Source organism: Budorcas taxicolor, chromosome 23 (assembly GCF_023091745.1).
Source record: "Budorcas taxicolor isolate Tak-1 chromosome 23, Takin1.1, whole genome shotgun sequence".
In the NCBI taxonomy this organism is placed as follows: Eukaryota; Metazoa; Chordata; class Mammalia; order Artiodactyla; family Bovidae; genus Budorcas; species Budorcas taxicolor.
This window is the reverse complement of record NC_068932.1, coordinates 22,976,406-22,998,610: the sequence shown is the minus strand read 5'-3', so window position 1 is coordinate 22,998,610 and position 22,205 is coordinate 22,976,406. Positions and strand designations below refer to the sequence as shown.

The window sequence follows — 22,205 nt, the reverse complement described above, 5'->3', positions numbered from 1 at the left end:
GTGCCTTTCTCCCTTGATAGACTATTATTCGGTCTTCTGAAGAGGGGCCAGGTCTAAGGCATATTACATCCCCAGTGCCTAGCACATGATAGGTGCTTTTAAGTGCTCAGCTCTTAAGGAAGTCCAGTCACCTGTCCCAGCTGGGAACTGTATCCCAAACATCTCCCAAGACCCACAGCCCTTTTCAACAAAAACCAGGTTTCCAGCAGGTTTCAACAGTCAGCCAAACCCACTTCCTGCTCCTTCTCCTGAGCTAAACCTTGATTTTTTGCCCCCGGCTGAAAATATAGGAAATTGGACAGTAGGGGGTGTTTCTTGAAATTCTTGTTCATCAAATCTACTGTTTTGTGTTTTCAGGAACGGGTATGGTCCCCACCTGAACTTGGTCACCAGGCGTGGTAGACAGCAAATGCTGCACCTCATTTGAGAAATCAGGATCTCAGTGACTCAGGAGCCGGGGGTGCTGTGCGAGGGTCGCTAATGACCTGGGCAGTAAGAGCACACGAACAGCCTCTGGTATGCACCCTGCAATAGCTGTACCATTATGTTTTCGTGCCATTCAGACCTTAGCTTAAAAGCTAAGAACGATATGCTCTGCCACTTCCTTCCTGTGCCTTCAGAATGTAACTGTCCCTAGATGCTAAATGGCTCCCCTGGGGTTACCTAGAGGAGCCCAGCAGTTTAAAAGGAACTAGGTGGCAACCATCCCACCAGAGTCACTGAAGGGCCAGGGTAGCATCCTCTGGCCCAGGGTCAAATGGGGTCGGAAGCATGCCTGGCTTTACTGGACTCTCAGAAACCACACGGCTGACTGCTGGGCAAACCCAGGGGCTAGAGAAGACAACGCTCTCTGCCAGCATACCCTACTGGCCCATCACCCCACCTGGGGAGCCAAGGCCTCAAGGGAGGGTTCTGTGGGTACTCATCATCCTGCTTTGCCCACCTGCATGTGGCCCAGAGAAGTCTCGCTGGGTCGGGGTGTTCCCCCCATCCGGGTAGAGGCAGAAGCTTTTCCTTCCCAGTCTTGGAGAAGGGACTTTAATACCACTGACTCAAAGTGCTAAGAGGACAGTCTTAGGCAGAGGGGAAAGTGACAGTAAGTCTGAAGGAAGGCTCATGGGCCCATGATGGCAGATGTCGGCACACCAGTGGCTCCCAGCCACCTGAAAATCAGTTCTCTGGTCCCTGCCTGGAAGGCAAGCCCTACACTACCCCCCACACTCCTCAAGCTTCTCTGAACCTGTAGTGCCCACTTCCTCTCAACCGCCCTCACATTGCTGGTTAGCTATTTCACATGAGTTTGCTTCGTCCTCTCCACTGTAACTGAACTTCCAGAAAGAGGAGCCTTGTCTTACACATTTCTTTCACATTCTCCCCAGGACCCAGCACAGTGCTGAGCACAAAATAGGGGCTCCATGTTGCATTTTTGTGTGTATTAAGTTCCGAGGCCAAGCACCCACCCACAACTCTACCGTACCAATACAAGAGTTCCCCAGAAGGGTTCGCTTCCTTTAAATGTCTTAGCTACGGAGTCTCTAACAAAATGTGTTTTTGCTTTTGGAGGGGTTTGCTTTTAACCTGTTTGTGGGACTTTATGAAGAACTCAGAAATATCCTCTTGGCAGAGCAAGGGGTTTGAGGGGAAGTCCTCAGGACAGAAAGTGCCCTCAGCGCAAGTGCCTGTCCTGACGGCTGTGATGTCTCTTAGCCTCTATGTGGAGAAGGTGAGGAATCTCAAGGGGAGGAGGAAAAAGGAACAAGCATTGCAAGGAAAAAGCATAATCAGGTTTTGGGGATGGATTTTATTTGGGCTTCTCACAGTGGTTAGAGCCACTCTGTCTTCAGAACAATCACAGCACAGGAAATGTGTCACCAAGACTGCCCAGAAAAGTCTGACCAGCTGAATCTTATTGCTTAAAATACACATATTCACAATAACTGACAAAGGGTGATGTGCCTCACACAGGAATGTGTTAGCAATTGCAAATCTTCCGACTGTAGCACCAAACCCTTGACCCATCCCTTTCTTCTCATTTGCCTGGAACACCAGGCTCCCTCAAATCTCCCCAGCCCCTCAAGGGTCCTTCAGCTCCCTACTCCCGTGCTTCCATGTGCAGGGCAGCCTCATGTAGCAGGGGCCAGGCGGTGACACTGGACTCGAGTCCAGCTCCACCCGCCGCATTTTCATTTTCTTCTCATGCCTTTAGGGTCAGACACTGCAGTGAAGCCAACAGTAAACCTGCAGACCAGTTCCCCACTCTGACTGGAGAAGGAATCTTCAGAGGGCCAGAATCCACCCCTTTAACCAGTTAACTCAAACAGGGTTCATTTTGGTAAAACTTGATAGCCTTTGAGACACTTCAGTGAGTTGTGTGGGATTAAAAAAAAAAGGCGTCAGGAAAGGCATCTGAGGGGGGCTGCAGGCACACTCCTGCCTGCTCTGGCCACACATCGGCCATGTGCTGGACCCTCAGCAGAGGGAGGTAAGCCCTAGGGCACTGTGGTGGCCATCAAAGCCTCCTGGCAATTCTGGGTAGGGCCGATGCCTGGGCCAAAGCCCGTCTGAGTTGGACCGCGAAGATCCAGTCAAGCTTCTGTCTGAGGTTCCACCTTGGCCCTCTGTTCCGAGGGGGTTTGGACCCTCCTGGGGGCCGATGCCGAGGGCTGGGAGCAGCTGGGGAAAGCGGACAGGTTCAGAGCGCTTTCCGCTTACAGGGAACAGGACACAGGCTTCCGCGTGTCCATGGAGCAATGTGCAAATTGCAGTGAGGGGTAGAGTAAAACCTCTACTTGGAGCACAGTATCTCTGGCAAACGTGGGGACTGCCGTCAACAGCACTGCTGACACCCAAGTGCACAGTCAGACATTTGCTCAGTAAACAGTAAATGCGTAAAATAAATTACCTTGAGAGGGCCGCGCCTGCTCCGAACGCATGGGTAATGTGAACAGAGTGGCTGCCGCTCAAAGTATATTCACAGGAAAACAGGGCTGGGGGCTCACACACAATGGACAGACACACAGGTTACTGGAAAAGTCATTGTATACAGACTGCACTTGTTCAACATGGATTTTGGTTTTGTGGACTCCAAATGCAGACACTTGTTCACCTCACAGCCTCAGCTTTGTCTATTTTGTGTGTATGTGTTTATATACATATACATATATATACACATACACATAGATACGTGTGTATTCATATATATACAGATATATGCCTTCCTTTCTTAACCAAAACATCAATGCCTACTCTGAATATCATTATTCTTCATGTGAACAGGGCTGGGCAGGGAATGTTAGTTTCGGCAGTTTGCTTTCTCCATTCAGATTATTCTTATCAAAGCTCACCTGGTTTCTGAAGCAAAACTACAGGAATTAAGGATCCTGTGGTCCTTCAGAAGGGCTGCCTACACCCTCCTATATGGGCCACTGAGACTCTTTACATAGGCTACAAAAATTAGATACCCCACTCAAGGGGTGCTGCGGAGCAGGCAAAGGGCATGAAAACCACAGATAACCAAGGCATTTTTTTCCAAGTGGTCAGTTTGAAAAAACAAACAAATAAACAAAACAACTTAATTCAGAATCAAGAGAAAATACTGTGTGAGAGCCCGACTGTGGGCCTGCCCTTTCTCAGGACCCACAGCCTCATTTGTTCGTCGAGAACAGTGAGATGTGCAGGCCCGTAGACGTGTGTCTGGGACGCAGGGAGGGCACTGGTCACCCATGGGTGCAGATCAAAGGGCAGAGACAATGGGAAGTTGCACCTCCGTCCGCTGCCACACTGCAGGGCCTCCTGCTCATCCACAGGAGTTCCAGAGACAGCCCCCACCCAAGCCTGCACATTATTTATCTCCTGGCTCAACTATAGCCAGGCTCTTTGAAGGCCAAGTTGAGAAAAAGACATAAACTTCCCTTTTCCATAACAGAATTCTTGCCTGCCCATTGGTCAAGTTCTTGTTTTCAGCTTGCTTTTGTTGTTGTTTTTTTCTTTAAAAAACAAAACAAAACAAAAGGCAGGTATATAATCTTCCAGCCTGGAACCAGCCTGCAGCCAGCTAGATCCTGCTGAAAAGGGAGGGGCCCCTCCAGGACACCCTGGCACCGGGAGCTCGTCACCTGGAATTTGAGAGCACAAGTCCCTCACCAACCCACCACACAACTGCCGGTCAACTCTCCTCCCCACCACAGCAGAACACAATTCTGGCTCCACAGATGCTGGTAGCAAGGGGCGACAATCCCTGGGCCTCTGTGAGCTTCCTTCTTCATCCAGGGCTGAGACTAGCCACCTCCTCTGGACAGAGATGCAGCAAGGTTCTCATAAACTAACACCGGAAAGCACATCCATTCCATCACCAAGAGTCACCTCAGGGCACGGTCTCGTTCCCTCCTTGGGGGCTTCTGAACACACATCTCCCTGACCCAAGCAGGTAGTGAGATGTGACTTTAAAAGAGGTAAAGGGGAATGGGGTGGGTATGAGGAATGAGTCATAGGATAACTTCTCAGCCCTCCACGGCACTGTGCTTCTGTAGGGGGCAAGCCACCCACACCCCAAACTGTACCTGGAGATGCAGGAAAATGCAGGAGCAGGGGGTGCGGGGAAAGGAACACAGTTACTTAATGCTTCTCGCATGGTTTTCCCCTACCCTGGTTGCATCGCCAAGTTCTCAGGTATAGCCAGGACCTGCTCTAGCTGGGGGAGCTGCTACTCTGGGAGTTTGGGGAGTCCTGCTCATTGATGGTGTTCAGCAGTAGGCAGGCAGGCGGCCTTGGCAGGTGTGGATGCCCGGGCTCCTGGGCCTGCTCCTCGGAGGGCTGGCAGAGACCTTCCTCCTCGTCGCCAGGTGGCCGCACGTTGCAGCTGTCGCAGAAGTCCAGGGGCCCGTCCAGAGCATCGTCGATGAGCGCATTGAACTCTTTGAGGTCATCGTCATGGTGGCCCCGGTTGCACACACACACCTCGATGCCTGAGTCACCCGTGAAGCGGCGGTGTCTGCCGGGTGTCTTGTCTTTGTTGTCAGGGAGGGCACTGCCCTGCTCGGAGCTGTACTCTTTCAGAAGCTCCTCCTTACATTCGGAATCCTTGTCCAGGAAGGCCGTGGGGTCCACCTCCCCCAGGCCAGCCACAGAGCCGCTGGGCTCCATGCCAGAGGTTTTGGTGGCTGCTGGGTCTGCTGGCACGTCAGAGGGCTCAGGGTCAGTGACGCTTGGGGGTCGCGTGCTACTTCTGCTGGGCCCGGACAAGGGGCTGCTCTGAGGCCCCTGGGAGCCCCTGGTGGGGTCGGTGCCTGGGGGGCTGCTGCCTGCAGAGCCACACTGTGCAGGCAGCTGCTGCTGCTGCTGCTGCTGCTGGAGCTGGAAGGCACTGTATGGTGGGGGAGGAGTTGGAGGTCGGTTCACCACTTCCTCATAAGGAGGTAGTAAATAGTTTGGCAAAAACCCTAAAATGGGGAGGTAGGGAGGAGAAATTACTGCACTGGCAACTGTTACAGGACAGACTGCAGGCTCACACTAAACAGGTATCTCATCCCACCCGCAGCATACCCACTAAATGACAACTCTCAGGTGCAGGCAGGACAAAGGGCCGTGAGTGACTTTGCAGAGAAAGAGGGACAGACTAAGAGTAACCTATGTTAGCTTCTTGAAATCTGAGAGCTCCTAAAGCTGTTTCACAGGCAAGGACTTTTGCTCATCTGGAGTTAAAGAAGAGGTTCAGCAAATGTGGTGAACGGCCAAGAGAGTTCTGTCTGGAAGGGACCTGTTTCTACATACACCCGGGTCTCATGTTTCTGGCTCAGATTGTGTCTGCCATCTGTCTCCCATAGGCCTTGGGGTTAGGGGCCCTAACTTAAAACATCCTGACACTTCTTTCTCCCATTTTGCACCCACTTCCCCGATTTTCCAGATGTTTATCATGAAGAGAGCCTTTCTCTGGGAGGCTGGAAATCTGTGTTGCCTCTCACCCTGGTACGGCTGGAAAGACACACTAAACCTCATCCTGCTTCAGACCAATAGCAGGTGGCTTACCAATGCAGGATGAGGGACCTGTCATCAAGGCTTATTAGGAATATGGCAGGTGAGTAATCTTCTGTTTTGAGACACAGATGATCTAATTATAACAGTGATTGCTAGCATTTACTGAGCACTTACTATACACCGGCCACTGTGCTAAGCACTTAATTCTTCTAGATGAGGAATTCTAAATTCATAACTATTTTATTCTGTGGAACACACTGCAGAATGCCTTTGGACAGGCTGTACCACTGGGCCTCCACCAATCCTTTGAGAGATCAGTGGAAGGAACCCCAGGGATGTCAGGTGAGTGTGCCCTTCAGTGAATCATTGAGTTTCTTGGTTCTCAGGAAATCCCAATATCACCTCCCATTCCTGCCCTTTTTATGGCAGCCTCTGCTTAGGCATATCACATGGCAGGAAGCAAAATGGAGAGATTTCAAGCCCACTGACCTCAAAATCTCAATTCATTCACATCATACACCATTCAACAACATGCCTAACAAAAATCTAAAGGAGTAGAGATGCAGTGAGAATCCAGCCAGTGTGGAATGGAGCAGCCCAGGGGCTACATCCACAGCCCTGGCCTCTCCGTGCTCAAGGTGCACACCTTCTTGTTCCCACTTCTGAGACCCTGCTCTAGGCACAAAGAGGCCAAGCCCTGAGGCCCACAGTCTATGTGTCATACCCCCCACCCTCCCGCTCCCTCTGAGAGTGGGTTTGGTGGCTTCTGGAGTACGTACTGAAATAAAATGGCAGCGCTGAGTAATTATGGGCTTCCCGGTAGGCGATCAGGTTGATTTCATGCTGCCGCTGCTGGGCCTGAAGTCGATGCTTGGCTCGGCGGTGGTGGCAGACACAGCAGCAGCTCAGGATGATGATGATGGTCCACACGAGCCAGAACCCTGGGAGGGAAGGAAAGACAGAGAGGGGCAGGCACACCGTGAATGCCAGTGGGACACCAGCTGGAGGGGCTGCTCACTGCACAGGGCGACTCTGGGACGGTGCGCACCTAGCCGAAGCTAGTACTGCTGAGCTTTGCCCGGCAGTTGCATTCAAAACCTGTATTCAATTTTCATAAATGTTTGTACCAGAGTGAAAGATATGTGGGATGGAAGAGGGCAAGAATGTTAAGAAAAGTGACCCTAAAAGAGGTTACTCACTCCGGGGTGCCTCCAGGCTCTTGGGAGAGGGGAGGAGTGCTGAGGTGTTCGTCTAGCACCCCAGGTTCTCCTATATTTTTGGTCTGGTGGGCATTAAGTATGCTTACCTTTCAGAACAATGTGCCCTTCCTCTCTTAAGAGATCTGAGAAAATGCTTCAGCCTCTCTTGGTGCCCATCTCCCCTCCCCAGCCCTGGCCCACAAGGATGGCTCCCAGGCTCCCCACCAAGAATGAAGAGCCCCTCAGAATCCCCACAACTCAGCAGAAAGCAGTTGCAGAGGACCCCGGAGGGACCGCCTGATAAAAGTTTTTTCCTCTACCACTTTGCCTCCATCATACAGGAGTCACGGAAATTAGAAGCGGAAAAATTCTAATTGCCTCAGCCCATTACTTCCCTGGAGAGTATAAACAACTTCCTCTGCTCTTGACATGAGCTGGTACAATTCCATCTCACATCATCACTAACAATCCACTCCCCTACCTTGCTTTGCCTGCAGCTGGCTTAGACTGGGAAGCATCAGTGGTCTCCCTTTCTTCCTCCTGGCTCCAGAGAGGAGTAGAGGAGCAGGGGAGAAGCCCATAGCTCTCCTTTCCCCAGGTGGACTGTTTCTTCTCATTTCCCACTGATGTTCTCTTTGATCATATTTAGAGAATCCTGGCAAACCCTAATATAAGAACCCCTCTCCAATCTTCACATGTATACAGAAAAGGGTTCTAATTTGTTTAATAAATGAGGAATTTTGCTTTAAAAAATAAATACAGATTAGAGGGGAAAAAAAGATTGGAAATAAAAACACAAAAACAGTGACATCTTTAAGTTGTGGGATTATGAGAAGAAATTTTATCCCAATTTTTATTTTCTTCTTTCAAATTATAAAACTAGAAACAAAGTAAGTTAAAACTTAAAAATATCTGTGACTAATTTTTATTTTTTCTGGGTTAAAAAAATTAATACATTTCTGAATAGGCTTAAAAATTCCTCTGGGAATGTCTTCATACAATGAAATGATATGAATCATTTAAAAAATTATCCACAGAATACTATTTTTTACATAATAAGACGTTTCAAATACTAAATAGAAAAAAAAGCAATTACAAAACAGCATAAAATATAACCCCAACTTTTGCTTAAAAAAAGTATAAATATCCAGAGGGATGATAAGGAAGTTAATCATGAGATTATTCCTGGACAACAGGATTTTCTGTTACCAGTTCTTACTTTTTGCTTATCTGCAATTCCTGCATTTTCTAAGATGAACGTGTACTTCTTTGGGAAAAAAAAAATACTTTTTCTCAATTAAATCTGAGGAGTAGTTTTAAGGTGAGTTTTTATTAAATGAGACTAAATTATTTTTCATTTGCTCCCTATTTCTGAGGAACTTCAATTTTTTCCATTATAAATGTTACATATTATTTTTAATCATCTGTTCTGTAACTATAAGTTTGTGTTTAGAACATGTTAAGTATTTCTATAACTCTTATCAGAATGAATATTAAAAAAAAAAAAAAAAAAAAGCTTCTCTCTCTTGGTAAACAATTACAAATGAATAAATCCCTGATTTTCTTCTCCTTTTTGTACCAGAACACAATAAATTTAAAGAGCCCATTGAAATCTAGGGTGTGGCCTCTGGCAACACCCAGGGTGTTTCTTTCTGTCCCCCAGGGGTGTCCTCTCTCAGTCTACCCACAGAGCCACCCCTACAGGGTAAGACAGGGCAGCAGTACTGCCTTCCAGCCCTGGCAGGCTGGCAACACCACTTGCTGCACCTTGCTGCTTTTAGCACATGTCACAGTTCAACAGAAACTTCTGCTGAGGTCTGGTGACAGAAGAGGCGGAGAACAATGAGGAGAGGATCTTTTCCCCTTTTCCCATCAGCAGACAGAAAAACCCCAATCCTAACCAGAGAACACAGACGTTAAGTTTAAGTCCGAAGTCTCCCTCGTGGTCCTTCCCAGAGTCACAGCAGACATTTGCTTAATCTAATTTAAACACTCCCCTCCTTTCAATACTGGCTGACCGGAGACTGGATACTGTTAGTGGAGCCCTCAGGGAGGGGTTTTGAGGCCAGAAAGGAGCTCTGGGAGTGAACTGGCCTCCCACTGCTGCCCTGTAACATCTCCTGCCTCTATGGTCCGGTCAGCTCCCAGCCTTGCAGGGTTAGGTCACACCCAAGGGAGGCGGCATAAGCAAGGAAAATGCACTCTGCTAAAGAGCCTTTCTCTGAGAACATTTTAGAAAAAGAAAGAAAGAAAGTCAAGTTGCTCAGTCGTGTCTGACTCTTTGTGACCCTGTGGACTGTAGCCTACCAGGTTCCTCCGTCCATGGGATTCTCCAGGCAAGAGTATTAGAGTGAGTTGCCATTTCCTTCTTCAGGGGATCTTCCCAATCCAGGGACTGAACCCAGGTCTCCCACATTGCAGGTAGACGCTTTACCCTCTGAGCCACCAGGGAATATTTTAGAGTCAAGTCTAAAAGATTCTGGGCTAACCACTTTTTTATATTACCTACATTAACTTGCCCAGCATCATATCACAATTCTTTATGCTTCTGTGTTACCTGATAATTTTAAAAGTACATTATCCCATGAGATAATCAGCACCTAACTCTACTTTTTCCCTCCTGTCACTTTTCCAATTGCTTCTTACCTAAAGGTAAATTAACTTGAAACCTTAATGCTGCACTATATATGATCAAAGGCAAAACTTCTTAGCTATTACAGCAGAGATTTTTTTCATGGTTTTCATGATGGCCAAATATTTCTGGTTCTCCCCCTTCTTGGCATGCGGGTAGGCTTGAATTTCCTGGCCCCATTATGATTAGGTGACATTTTGGGGCTACTTCTAACTAACAAATTGAGACTGGAAGTAACAGATGTCACTAAGAGGCCAGAACATTTCTTGCTAATGTGAGACCTTCCGTTAGATTCCCTTCTGCTATAGCAAGTCATAACATTCTAGACTGACTTCAGTGTCAGTCTGGCCCCAGAGGATAAAGAAGTAGGAACAAAGCTCCCGTCCAATCTGTGATGGACAGAGTGTGAGCAATAAACGTGTTGTTTTAGGACCTCCAGGAGTTTGGACTTGTTTATTACGGAGCATAACCTCTAGCCTATCCAGATTGATCCTTTATAGGCTCTTCTGGAAGAGAAGATTGCAAATGTTCATCAGATTCTTAAGAGAATCCTTGTTCCAGAAAAAGCCTAAGTTCCACTGAACTAGAAGTGTAATAGAAAAAGAGGTCTTGTCTTTTTTATTTTTTTTAAAGGAAAAATGAGGCAGGGTGGAAGGAGATTGGGGGAAGAAATGAGACAAGTAGAGGCATTTGTCACCCTTTGGCAAAGGGTTACCTTACCGCAGTCATATCTAACAGCACCAGAAAACTCGTATGTCTACTGAAATTCCATCAGTTGCTTCTTTTCTTGTGGTAGCATGGGTAGAAAAACTCTCCCTACTATGTACCATTTGTATATTATATAAAGTCTCAAACTGAATTCCAATTTCTGCATTTCTAATACAGTATCACAAAGTGACAGTATGGATCAAAACTAGGGGAAAACTGATGTGGGAGCAGAGGGGCCAAGTGGAGTAATGGGGCATTAGCATAGGTCCAGAAAAGCCCCCTAAGGACTGGTCCCACTTGATGGAGTTAATGTGGGAAGACAGAAGGCATTCTTGTCTGGCCCTCACACAACAGATCCTACTGGATTCTAGTCAAAGCCACGTCCCCACATCTTTAAAAGGGGGACCATCTAGACTAGTCCCTATGGAGCTGTGCAAACTTTTGATCTTTTCACTAGTTTTCAAACAAGGAGGAAAGTTTTTAAAAGGAAAACCTAAAAGAAGGAGCCATACAGAGAAAGACAGAAGCATGCCCTCCTCCCCAAACACACATCTACCCACAGATTACATTCCCCAATGACCTTTGAAAGCTGTGACCTCACTGTGGGGCACGCTTGTCATGCTAAGCAAAATGGAAAACATGTTTTTAAAAACAATCACAGTCCAGTGTAGGAACTGAGTCATGTGCCCCCAGAGTTCACTATAAACTTGGGAAAACACCACTCCCCAACTGGCAGGAAATTCCTCATTAGGAAGCCAAAGTATACTGTCTACTAGCTCTCCTCCTACCCCATAGGATGGTGGGTATCCTCCTTAGCCCTTGACAGCTCTTTCCACAGTGGAAAAGGATCGCCTTTTCCACTGTGGACAAGGCCTGAATTTGGGAAATGAAGACTTCAGAGGACTTGCAACTTCATCAGAAAGACTGGACAAGTTTCATATTCTAGCTTTGTCACCCTGGTCATTTTGTCTTGACTTCCCTCATCTGTAAAATGGGGAGAATAACAGTTTCTACCTACTTGGTCATTGTGAGGATAATTGAGTTAATGTCCACATGCAGAGTTCTCAAACCTCAACATTCGAGACCCTCCACAATCTGGGCCCACCACCCTGTGGCTTGGCACTTAAGAGTTCTGGAAGGGGGTAGCTTTGTGTGAGGCACACTAACCCGACGACTCAACTACAACTGACTGACTGGTGACTGAACATCCCAGATCCTGAGAAATGGGCTATGCATATCTGGCAGGATTGTCCTTAGAGCAGGCTGAGCTGACATGTGTGCAGACTTTACTGGGTGCCCAGCCCACAGCAGAGTTTTATGCACACCAGCACCCTCATCTCCTGAGTGAACCCCACGATCCCAGGGAAAAGGTTAACGTGATGCATGCTCTCTTCTTTCCCATGAAGCCTTGACCTATGGTGTTTGGCGTTCCTCTGCCTGAGAAGTCATCTTATCCTTCTCCATGTATTTAAATCCTATCCACCCTTTCTTTAAGGCCTACTTCAAATGCCACCACCTCCATGCAGCCTGCCTGAATTCTGTCCAGCGAAAGCAAATTCTTCTAGCACATACCCAGTGGTCTTGGCACACACACTCCACTTTCTACTTTGCATTAGTAGTGAGGCATGTTGTATTATTTCCTCTCTCTGCTTAGAGACTCCCTTCTTGATGGCAAGGATTCTGTCTCCCTACACATTTTAACACAGAGGAGGCCACCTCATCCAGCAGAAACTTGGTTAGAATTGCAAACTCTCAGGTCCACCTCAGACCTACTGAATCAAAAACTCTAGGACTTGGGCCCAGAAATCCACGCTTTAATAAGCCCTCCAGGAAACGCAGACACTTGCCAAAGTCTGAAACCACTGGAATAAGAGTTTGCTGAATAAACGACTGAATGATGATTGAAAGTACAAGAGCCATAAAAACGCATGGGATGATAAGGCCAGGTCTTAAAGCCTCAAACATGGCGGTGGTAAAACAGGACTTTCACTCCTGAACTGATGCAGACCCACTAATGACAATGGCCTATGTTACGAGAGATTAAAGAGACAGTGGAGAAAGGGTGCTGGTTGAAGTTTAGGTCTCTGTGTGTTTATGATGTGCTTGTGTGTCTGTGCAAAGTGGGCTCTCATGTGTGTGTGTGCCAGTCCTCAGCACACAGGAAAATTTGGCTTAGCGGTGGTATGAGGGTTGATGGAAATGGCATTTAGTTTTCCCCGAGGCCTTCCCAGTAGGCAACTATGGTTAAAAAGGTACTCTGTCTGACAAAAACTCTGCCAAGGGTTTCCTGGCTGAGATCTTTTCCTTCCAAAGGAAAAAGAAAAAAGAATAACCCAAAGCCCATTATTTTCAGGCAGAGTTCAGAGGCAATTAGAGAGAACAGGGTTCAAAGTGACCAGAAGCACAGTTCTGATGAGAACTGAAAGGGCTCATTCCTACACTTGACCTCCCTCCTCTCCACATCTGGCCGAGGCCAGGCCCTCAAGAAGGAGAAAAACCAAGAATTCCGGAGAGAGGCGGAACGCTCACTGGGCATCTTCTGACCAAAAAGCCATTTCTGGGCACAAAGAGGAAGTTGGGCTTTTAGTCTCTGTCTCTTGAGAACTTGGCAAGCAACGGCCAAGTTGTACAGGGGTGAATCTTTCCTCCCCGGCCAGACTGGTCTCTGTCTGGCCTCCTTCTTTCCCCAGCTAACCACGACTGGAGAAATGATTAGCCACTGTGCAGCTCTTCCCCTGGCTTTCCTTAGGCCCGTGGGGTGAAGTGCCTGGTTCCCAGACCACCTGCCTCCCTGACACCTGTATCTCGCATCTCCCTGTCCCCATCACCCCCCTCCAGCCTTGGCATTCATGACCCAACTCTGGTGGCTACTGAGTCTATTCCGCCAACACCTCAGGAGGCTCTGTCAATCTGAGATGGGGGCCATTAGCAACTCCATCCTTTCTGCAACTGACGCCGCCTGGGCCGGGCCCCAGAAAAACAAACCGCAGCTCAGTGGCTTTTTGGCAGCCCAGCTTTGACTTTTGTTTTAATAAGGGGTGAGAGGGAGAATTTGAACCCTGTGGTTATCTGCGTTTTAAAACATTTAAACAGTCTGTCCACCTGCCTGGCACTTTGTGTTTCTCCAGTGAGTCCCTCAGCCCCACCCCTTCTAAAATAGCACCAACAACTCCAGGCCTGCCTGTGCTGCTGCTGCTGCTTATGTACTTGGAAGACTGATGGGGACATTTTGAACTCTGTTCTCTCCTTGGGAAGGAGTCTGCCCTTAATCACCCCGGAATTCCTCAGAGAGGCAGAAGAGCCAGTCATCAAAAGGGAAGTACGAGGGTGAGGAGACGTCTTTTTTGTAGGAACCACTCCCACTGGCTACAAGATCGTTTGCATCCAGAGGGAGAAGCTTCCCAGCCAAGAGTCTAATTTCCTTTCCATTTTAAACAACAGCCGTTCTAGCTGCTTTCTGACATATACCTGATGTGGGGTGAATGGGGAGATCAGAAAGGAGAAGGGGGAAAAGGGCAGAGGTGGAGGTGATGGCAAGGATGTGAAGCAAGCGGCAAAGGTTGTCTCCACATGGAGGGAGTGATGGGGGCTTATAATTCTCCGGGAAAACAATCTACTGCCCCCTCTATCAACGGACAGCTTGAGAACCACTGTAGTGCTGGTCACCTGGCAACGCTCTGCCCTCAGGACTCTCCCATCCTCCCCCCTTCTTTGTCCAGTATCCCCAGTGTCTCATCTGAGTTTCAGGAAGATCAGAATACAAAGTGCTTCAGTGAACTCTCTAAGTGTAGGTCACTCCCTGAAGCCCAGGGCAATGTCCCCATCCTTGCACAACTCAAGAAGATGCAAGTGGTCCTGGCCTCCACCGAGCCAGTGACAAGGTGGTGGAGCTGACAACTCTAAATGGCTTTGAGCTAACAGTAACAGATTAGGTGGACTGAGAAGCCTCCAGACACTTCAGTTTGTGATCTGGGGAAGGAACAAAGGGGGCTGAACCTCTATTCCTCCTCTCCAGGAGGGCTCTGTTGGCCATGACCTAAGGAAAGAGTATCCCACCGAGAGGGACCCTCAGAAACAGAGGCAGCTCCTTGAGGATCTATGAGGAATTGGGAAGTCCTGGTGTTTTGTTTCTTTTTAAACAAGAAAATGGCATTACAGCTATCCAGAGAGCAGCCCGGCATCCACAGCAGCTTGACTGTTGCAAACCTTTCTTTGCAAAGATTGGGAGGCAGCTGGGCTGCCCCATGAGAGGGCATAAGTTGCTATCACTGTTTGGCACACCCTGAAGAGGGCATCCAAGAGAATCCCACTCAGAAGCTTCTGCAGCAGATCTGCTAACCATGGCCTCTTAGGAGGGGCTCAGACCATATTTTCCAGTCTTTAGCTCATGGTGTCCAAAGAGCACCGAAGCACTCCTCCTCTACAGAAGGATTGCTTCCAGAACCTAGCAGAGTCTGCTCGCCAACACTGCCACCGAGAGAGTAGGAACAAGGCTGACCAGCCTTCAGTTTCCCAATGAGCAGAGGCGGTGAACTGAGATGGCTAGACACCAAGAAACCCCCAGGCAAGGACTTACACCAGAGTTCATAGTAGTAGCTGCAGCACTGAGACTGTCCACAGCAGTGTCCTGTGTCACAGATGTAGCTCTGATTGTTGGTACCCACGCAGGTTTCCTTATCCTAAAAGAAATTCAAAATTTTAGCACATTAAATTATAGCTTTTAAATATCACCTTTCTTCTCATAGGGCTTCCCTGGTGGCTAAGTTGGTAAAGAATCTGTCTACAATGCAGGAGACCTGGGTTCAGTCCCTAGGTCAGGAAGATCCCTTGGAGAAGGAAATGGCAACCCACTTCAGTATTTTTGCCTGGAGAATTCCATGCACAGAGGAGCCTGGCGGGCTACAGTCCATGGGGTCACAGAGTCAGACACGACTGAGCGACTAATACTTTCTTCTTATCCCCCTCTTTCTGGTCACCTATCCATCCTCCACCAAACAGTCTGTACCAATATTTACTCCATTGAGAAAAAAAGAAAAACCAAGCAACAACAGCAGATTTAAGAAAAATAATATTAAAGAGGGAAGAAGATTCAGTACACAAAGCCAAGTGGTGAAGAGCAGAGTTCTCAGAGAGAAAAACAGAGCAGAGTCCTCCTTGCTTGATGTCCAAGCTGAAGCACCCCATGTTCTGATGCTAATTTAGCCCATAAGACGGTCATGATTCTCCTGTAACTGGCTGTACATTTTAAATAAAACCAGCTTCTCTGTGAAAGTTCCTGGAATAATTAAGGCAGTACGTACTCTAGGATTAGCATCTGGTCAGCCAGTCCATCCTCCCTTTAAAACACATAATCTCCAAGGTTAATTACAGCGTGATTCAAAAGAAGGCTAAAAAACCTGCTACTAAAATTCTTCAGTCTTAAGAATGACTTGCTTAGGTGACCTAATGCAGTTTCAATTTGCTAGACCTTTTTTTGCTTATCAGATGATCTCTTAATAATCTTGACTGGATCTAGAATTCACACTGTCCCTTGTCAGGGACAGCTATAGAAAGGGCACTGCTGAGTAACCATCTAGCATTTTGCCAAATTCTATTCACAGCACTGGTGGATGGGAATAAAGGTGGAAGGGTTTATTTTATATTTCACAGTTAAGATATGAATCTTAAATAAACTTCAGTAAGTTTATAAATAAGCTTTATAACTTATTTATAAAAAGTTTATTATTATTTATAAATAAGTTTATAATAACTTAAATAAACTTCAGCCTCCAATGTCCTCTGGGCCACAGTACATGAGACCTATTAAGATGTGGCTTTCAACGTTTCTTTATCCTAAAGAAGCAACACAATCATTGACTGGACACCGTCTCTGTGCCGAACACTGGGCTAGGTATGAGAGACGTGAAGATGAATAAGACACTGTCCCTAACCTCAAGAAGCACAGTTAGGAAGGGAAAAAAACCCTGCTCAGCAAAGAAACTAAAACCACAGTATTGTATTTGCTGCTACTCAGGCTGACCCTGCCCACAGTGTACATCCGGGCGGACATCTGCCAGTGGAAATTCAAGCCACATAGTTGGTTCCTGTTCTCTGGGCCCTGCTCTACTATGCTGTCTACTTGGCCAAGGATATAAACAAAGCAATCCAAAGACTGTCTACAGGGCTAGAGGCTGGGGACCTGAAGCCACAGGGCGAAGACAAAAGAAAGGGCACGGCTAAAACTCAGATCCCTGGCTCAGAGCATGTTTCCACCACATCCTCAGGTGTTTCCTGGTCTTTAAGAGCCTTACACCCTGGTGCAAAGGGGTTTAGGAAGAAGGAAACGTGGGCAAGATACTTGTTGATTCTGACAACGACAGTTTTGTAACAGCACTGCACACAGAATCCTATTGTTGCCTCCCCACGTCCACCGTAAGTAAAATGGCACACCTGTAAGATGGCTGTCTGCTAGGATGTCTCCTCTGAGGCCTGATGCATGTGGAGAAAACAGATCTGTGCTCGATGCTTTTGCCAGAACACACCTCCTCTGACTTCAGAGCAAAATACTGCTTTCCTAAGGACATGAAAAATTTTCTCCCAAGTTTACCAGTCCCTGAAATGCCATTCTTCTGGCCTGGCTCACAAGAGCACAGTTCAAACTGTCCACATAGTTTCGAAAAGAGGCTGTGTTGCCTATACTTCAACACATGAAAGAATCCAGTGACACTTCTGCCTCAAAAAAATTTATCAGATGAGGTCCAGGCTTGGAACACAGGGTGGTCAACTGGTCCTCTGTGAGGCAATAAATGGAATGTGTTTGAAATCTAAACATGTGGCATCTTAATGACCTACTGGTGTCAGCTTTTCTCTTGGCTTTCCCATTCACCAAGATAGGAAGCCTGGTATAAACAGAACCCTGCTCTTTTCCCTGTTCTCTTTCCACTTTCCCAAGGAGAGCAGACTGTGGCAGCATCATGTAACTCAGTTTCCCAAATACTTTTTACCTAGGATATCTCATCCCCTGTTCTCCTCTCCCCAAATAGAGTCCCCAAGTTGTCTAGGATGGTCTTGGTTATGGGAACGGTCATTTTCTGCTACAGGAGGAAGGAAAGTAGGTGGGCAGTTAAAGAACAGACATACTCAGGGACCTTTACAAGGAAGAAATAATGGATTTGGAGAAGTAAATGGCAATCCACTCCAGGACTATTGCCTGGAAAATCCCATGGACAGAGGAGCCTGGTAGGCTACAGTCCATGGGGTCGCCAAGAGTCGGACACGACTGAGTGACTTCACTTCACTTCACTTCAATGATGGATTAAGAGCATAGCGAGATGTGAGCATGATGAGCTCCTCCAGAGAAAGACCTACTGGTAGAGGAGAAGAAAATTCAGAAGCCCTGGGTTTGGTCCTAGTTCTGCCATTACCGAGGAACAGGACTCTGGGACTCTGAGTCACTCACTCAGTGGCCGAAGAGTTAGTTAAGATGCTCACTCATGTCTCCTTCAACCTGAAGAGTCTACCAGCCTACCCACCTCCCATTCCTTTCGGCAGCTGCTGCTGCTGCTGCTGCTAAGAAGCTTCAGTCGTGTCCAACTCTGTGTGACCCCATCGACGGCAGCCACCAGGCTCCCCCGTCCCTGGGATTCTCCAGGCAAGAACACAAGAGTGGGTTGCCATTTCCTTCTCCAATGCATGAAAGTGAAAAGTGAAAGGGAAGTCGCTCAGTCGTGTCCGACTCTTAGAGACCCCATGGACTGCAGCCGACCAGGCTCCTCTGTCCATGGGATTTTCCAGGCAAAAGTACTGGAGTGGGGTGCCTTTTGGCAGTAGCCAATGCAAAAGTCCCTGTAACCTATGTCTCCTCTCAGTCAAAGCAAAGAATATAGGTATGCAAATGTTGCTTGGTGCTCTTCTACCCTTCCTGTAGGAGGAAGTCACCCAGAGGACTTTCAGGGATCTCCAGGCAGCTCAAGATCCAAATGGTTAAGATTCAGTCAGATCTGGGTTCAAAGTCTGGTTCTCACACTATGCTTATTAACTGTGGTAACTTCAGTAGTAACTAAACTTCTCTGAGCTCTTAATATCAATGTTATTCTGAGTCATTATTGCTGGGCATGAAAGACCATTCAATAACAAGCACTTTGCATTCAATGAGAGACCATTCAATAAAGAGTACTGTGGATTCACTTAGAACTATTTCTCAGAACAGTAAAGCTCACTGCCAATGTGGGCTGCTCCAGACACATAAAGAATAGAAAAAGGAACTGGAGAGAATGCAATGGAAAGTTCAAATATGAAAAATTCTCAGCACTCTTCATAAGTATCCTTTGCTTTTCTTCCAAACGTCTCCAAGGTCTATACACAAATTACATTGTTTAGGCTGTCTCCAGTGGGAAGTTAATATCCCACCCCTCCTCTCCCCTCCCCAAAGGTGAATGAGAGAATAAACTGTGCCCTTCCTATGGGCAAGAGCTCTGTCTCTTTAATCCCCATCCCTAACTCCAAGAATGGGCACAGTGCTGGGCACACAAAGGTTTAGTGAATGAAACAATGGCTATGCAGCCTCCATGAAGGCAGAATGAGCTGGGGTGAATAATACTGAGTACCTGCTATGTACTAGGCACTGTTCTAAATTCCTTACAAGAGGATGAAGTGGGTAGTAAAAGAGAACTGAAGTCAAGAGAGGCTAAGTAACTTGCCATGCAGCTAGCTAATTCATCTGACTCCAGAGCCTGAGCTTTTAACTAATAAACTAGAACATCCTTGGTTTAAGTTATACTTCTTCACTTGCTTTTAACACTTCAGATGCCTAAATCAGTTCAGTTCAGTCCAGTCGCTCAGTCGTGTCTGACTCTTTGCGACCCCATGAATCGCAGAACGCCAGGCCTCCCTGTTCATCACCATCTCCCAGAGTTCACTCAGACTCACGTTCATCGAGTCCGTAATGCCATCCAGCCATCTCATCCTCGGTTGTCCCCTTCTCCTCCTGCCCCCAATCCCTCCCAGCATCAGAGTTTTTTCCAATGAGTCAACTCTTCTCATGAGGTGGCCAAAGTACTGGAGCTTCAGCTTTAGCATCATTCCTTCCAAAGAAATCCCAGGGCTGATCTCCGTCAGAATGGACTGGTTGGATCTCCTTGCAGTCCAAGGGACCCTCAAGAGTCTTCTCCAGCACCATAGTTCGAAAGCATCAATTCTTCGGCGCTCAGCCTTCTTCACAGTCCAACTCTCACATCCATACATGACCACAGGAAAAACCATAGCCTTGAGACTAGACGGACCTTAGTCGGCAAAGTAATGTCTCTGCTTTTGAATATGCCTAAATAAATCCACTAAAATCCCCGAATACAATCAACATTTTGTCTTTGATGGAAAAGATAAGGTCCCTGCCCTTAAGGAGCTCTTTGACTTTGGGAACACTTTCTACTTGACAGTGAGGAGGGGCAACATGCTTGGGGCTCCTCCCTTCTTTGCTTGAAAGGTCATTATTTTCACACACAAATTTTCTGCAAAGTAAAATGGTGTTTCATCGCATTGTGGAACATGGGGCCTTCACCTGTTCCTTCAATATTTATTGAGTACCTACCCTGCACCAACACTGAAATAGCAGTGGGGCACAATGGGCAAATAAAAGGTGAAAAGTGGGACTTCCCTGGTGGACAAGTGGTTAAGAATCCACCTCCCAGTGCAGGAGACATGGGTTCAATCCTTGGTCCGAGGATTTCACATGTTGTGGGGCAACTGAGCCCATGCACTATAACTACTGAGTCTACACTCTAGAGTCTATGCGCCACAATTACTGAGCCTGCCTGCTGCAACTACTTAAATCTGAGCACCCTCGAGCCTGTGCTCTGAAACAAGAGAAGCCATTGCAATGAGAAGTCCAGGTACCACTAGAGAGTAGTCCCCACTTGCGACAACTAGAGAAAGCCTGCATGCAGCAATGAAGACCCAGCACAGGCAACAATACATAAATAAAATGTTAAAATAAAATAAAACAAGCTTAAAAATAAATAAATAACGGCCAGAAGAGTCATGGTCTTTACCCTCATGGAGCTTAAAGTCTAATGAGATGATAAAGTAATCATACAGATAAAACTGCAAGTAGGAAAGAAAAACACCTCATTTGGTAAGAGTTTACAACAGAAACTAGTTAACTAGAAACTAGTTGAGGAGGTCCAGACAGCTGTGAGGAAGGTAAGCCTGAACTGAGATTGCCAGTTTGGTTAGAAAGTTAGTAACCAAGGAAGACGGGTGGGAAGAACAGAGGAAACAGTACCAGGAAAGTCCTTCAGCTGGAGATGCTTGAAAAAGTAGGTAGCAAGTTAGGTGAGTGGGGGTGAGATGAGATTTGCATTTTAAAGCTACTTCTCAGCAATGTTCCATTTGCACAAACTCCTGGCCCAAAAATACAAGAAATGTAGACTTGTTAAAAAGGAACTTTGAGTGAATAACACATGCTCTTATGCTGAGGTCTTTCACCTCAGAATAACTGTGGTGATGACCCTCAAAATTCTGATTTGTTATCGGTGTGACTCCTGGTAGCACAGTGACCAGCTGCTCTAAGAAACAGGGCATATATGGTCACCAAACAAAACGCACAGGCAGGAAGAACCAGTAAGCAAGACCAACACTGAACTGGAAAGAACATTTTTTACAATGGAAAAGGATGAATAGTATGCCTTTGCACATATGCAAAAAATTATCTCATCTTTGGCGGCAGCATAAACTATGGGACTAACATCATTTTCCTGAAGAGTTTCCATGTCTTTGAGTTGCTATTCTTAGCTGAGCCACTGTAAAGGTCAATTTAATCAGTGTAAGAACTTTCAAAATGCCAGCATAAAAAGAGACACTGGGCAATAATAGTTCCCCAGGGATGGTTTTAATTTGCCAATTTATGGGGCTGGAAAACCCTGCTAGCAACTGGCAACAGCATCTTCATGCCCTTAGGAAAGCATTAACATTTAATAGTGAAAAATAGGAAAACTAAAATCCTTCACAAGTTGCTAAATCACAAACGCTAAACCTCTTGGCTGTTGGATACTAGTGAATTTGGAGTACCATCTCTGGCCTTCTCTACAGGGAAGAGGAATGATTTCCTAAAGGAAACACCCATTTCTAAAACTGAATAACAAATATGTATTGATATCACTTTCTCCACAAGCCAGGCATTGTGTTAGATGCTACAGCTACTGCACTGAGCAAGAGACTCTAGGGGAAAAGATCCTGCTTCTGATGATATAGCTGAGTAGGTAACTTAAAAAATAACATTATTTCAATTATATAGCTGAAAGCAAGAAAGAACCCCAGGGCCAAAAATGGTGGTGGTGGGGAACTAGAAACTACAGTGATAAATGAGATCAGCTGGTGTTGTTTCCAGTTGCTGTGGAAAGGAGCTGTTTTATTTTCTTGAGTCCACCTAAAACAGGCACTTGGAACTGAGTTCCAATGTAAGGTGAAGACCCTCAAAGAGAGAAAGCAGACTAGAAAAAAGAGCCCACTGGCACACAGCAACAATAAGAAAGGTCTGAATTGAGAGGGAAAAAAGTATCTCTTCTAATAATCTGTAACTACAAGCCTTTCCACAGGCTATCGAGATCTGAACTATTGAGAGCTGAGTGCCGAAGAATTGATGCTTTTGAACTGTGATGTTGGAGAAGACTCTTTTGAGAGTCCCTTGAATTGCAAGGGGATCCAATCAGTCAATCCTA

The 22,205-nt window shown here is 46.8% G+C and overlaps 1 protein-coding gene across 2 annotated transcripts in view; it reads right to left on the bottom strand.

The window, feature by feature from the left end:
• Positions 1-1,783: 1,783 nt before the first annotated feature.
• The window catches only part of WBP1L (WW domain binding protein 1 like), a 59,660-nt gene continuing 39,238 nt past the window's right edge, over positions 1,784-22,205 (bottom strand). For both annotated transcript variants that reach the window (XM_052660866.1, XM_052660867.1), the window contains exons 2-4: positions 15,089-15,191; positions 6,753-6,914; positions 1,784-5,438 (exon numbers count right to left, since the gene is read on the bottom strand). In XM_052660866.1, coding sequence (XP_052516826.1) covers positions 4,687-5,438; positions 6,753-6,914; positions 15,089-15,191 — 1,017 coding nt within the window. In that variant the 3' untranslated portion in view covers positions 1,784-4,686. The remainder of the gene's footprint in view (positions 5,439-6,752; positions 6,915-15,088; positions 15,192-22,205) is intronic.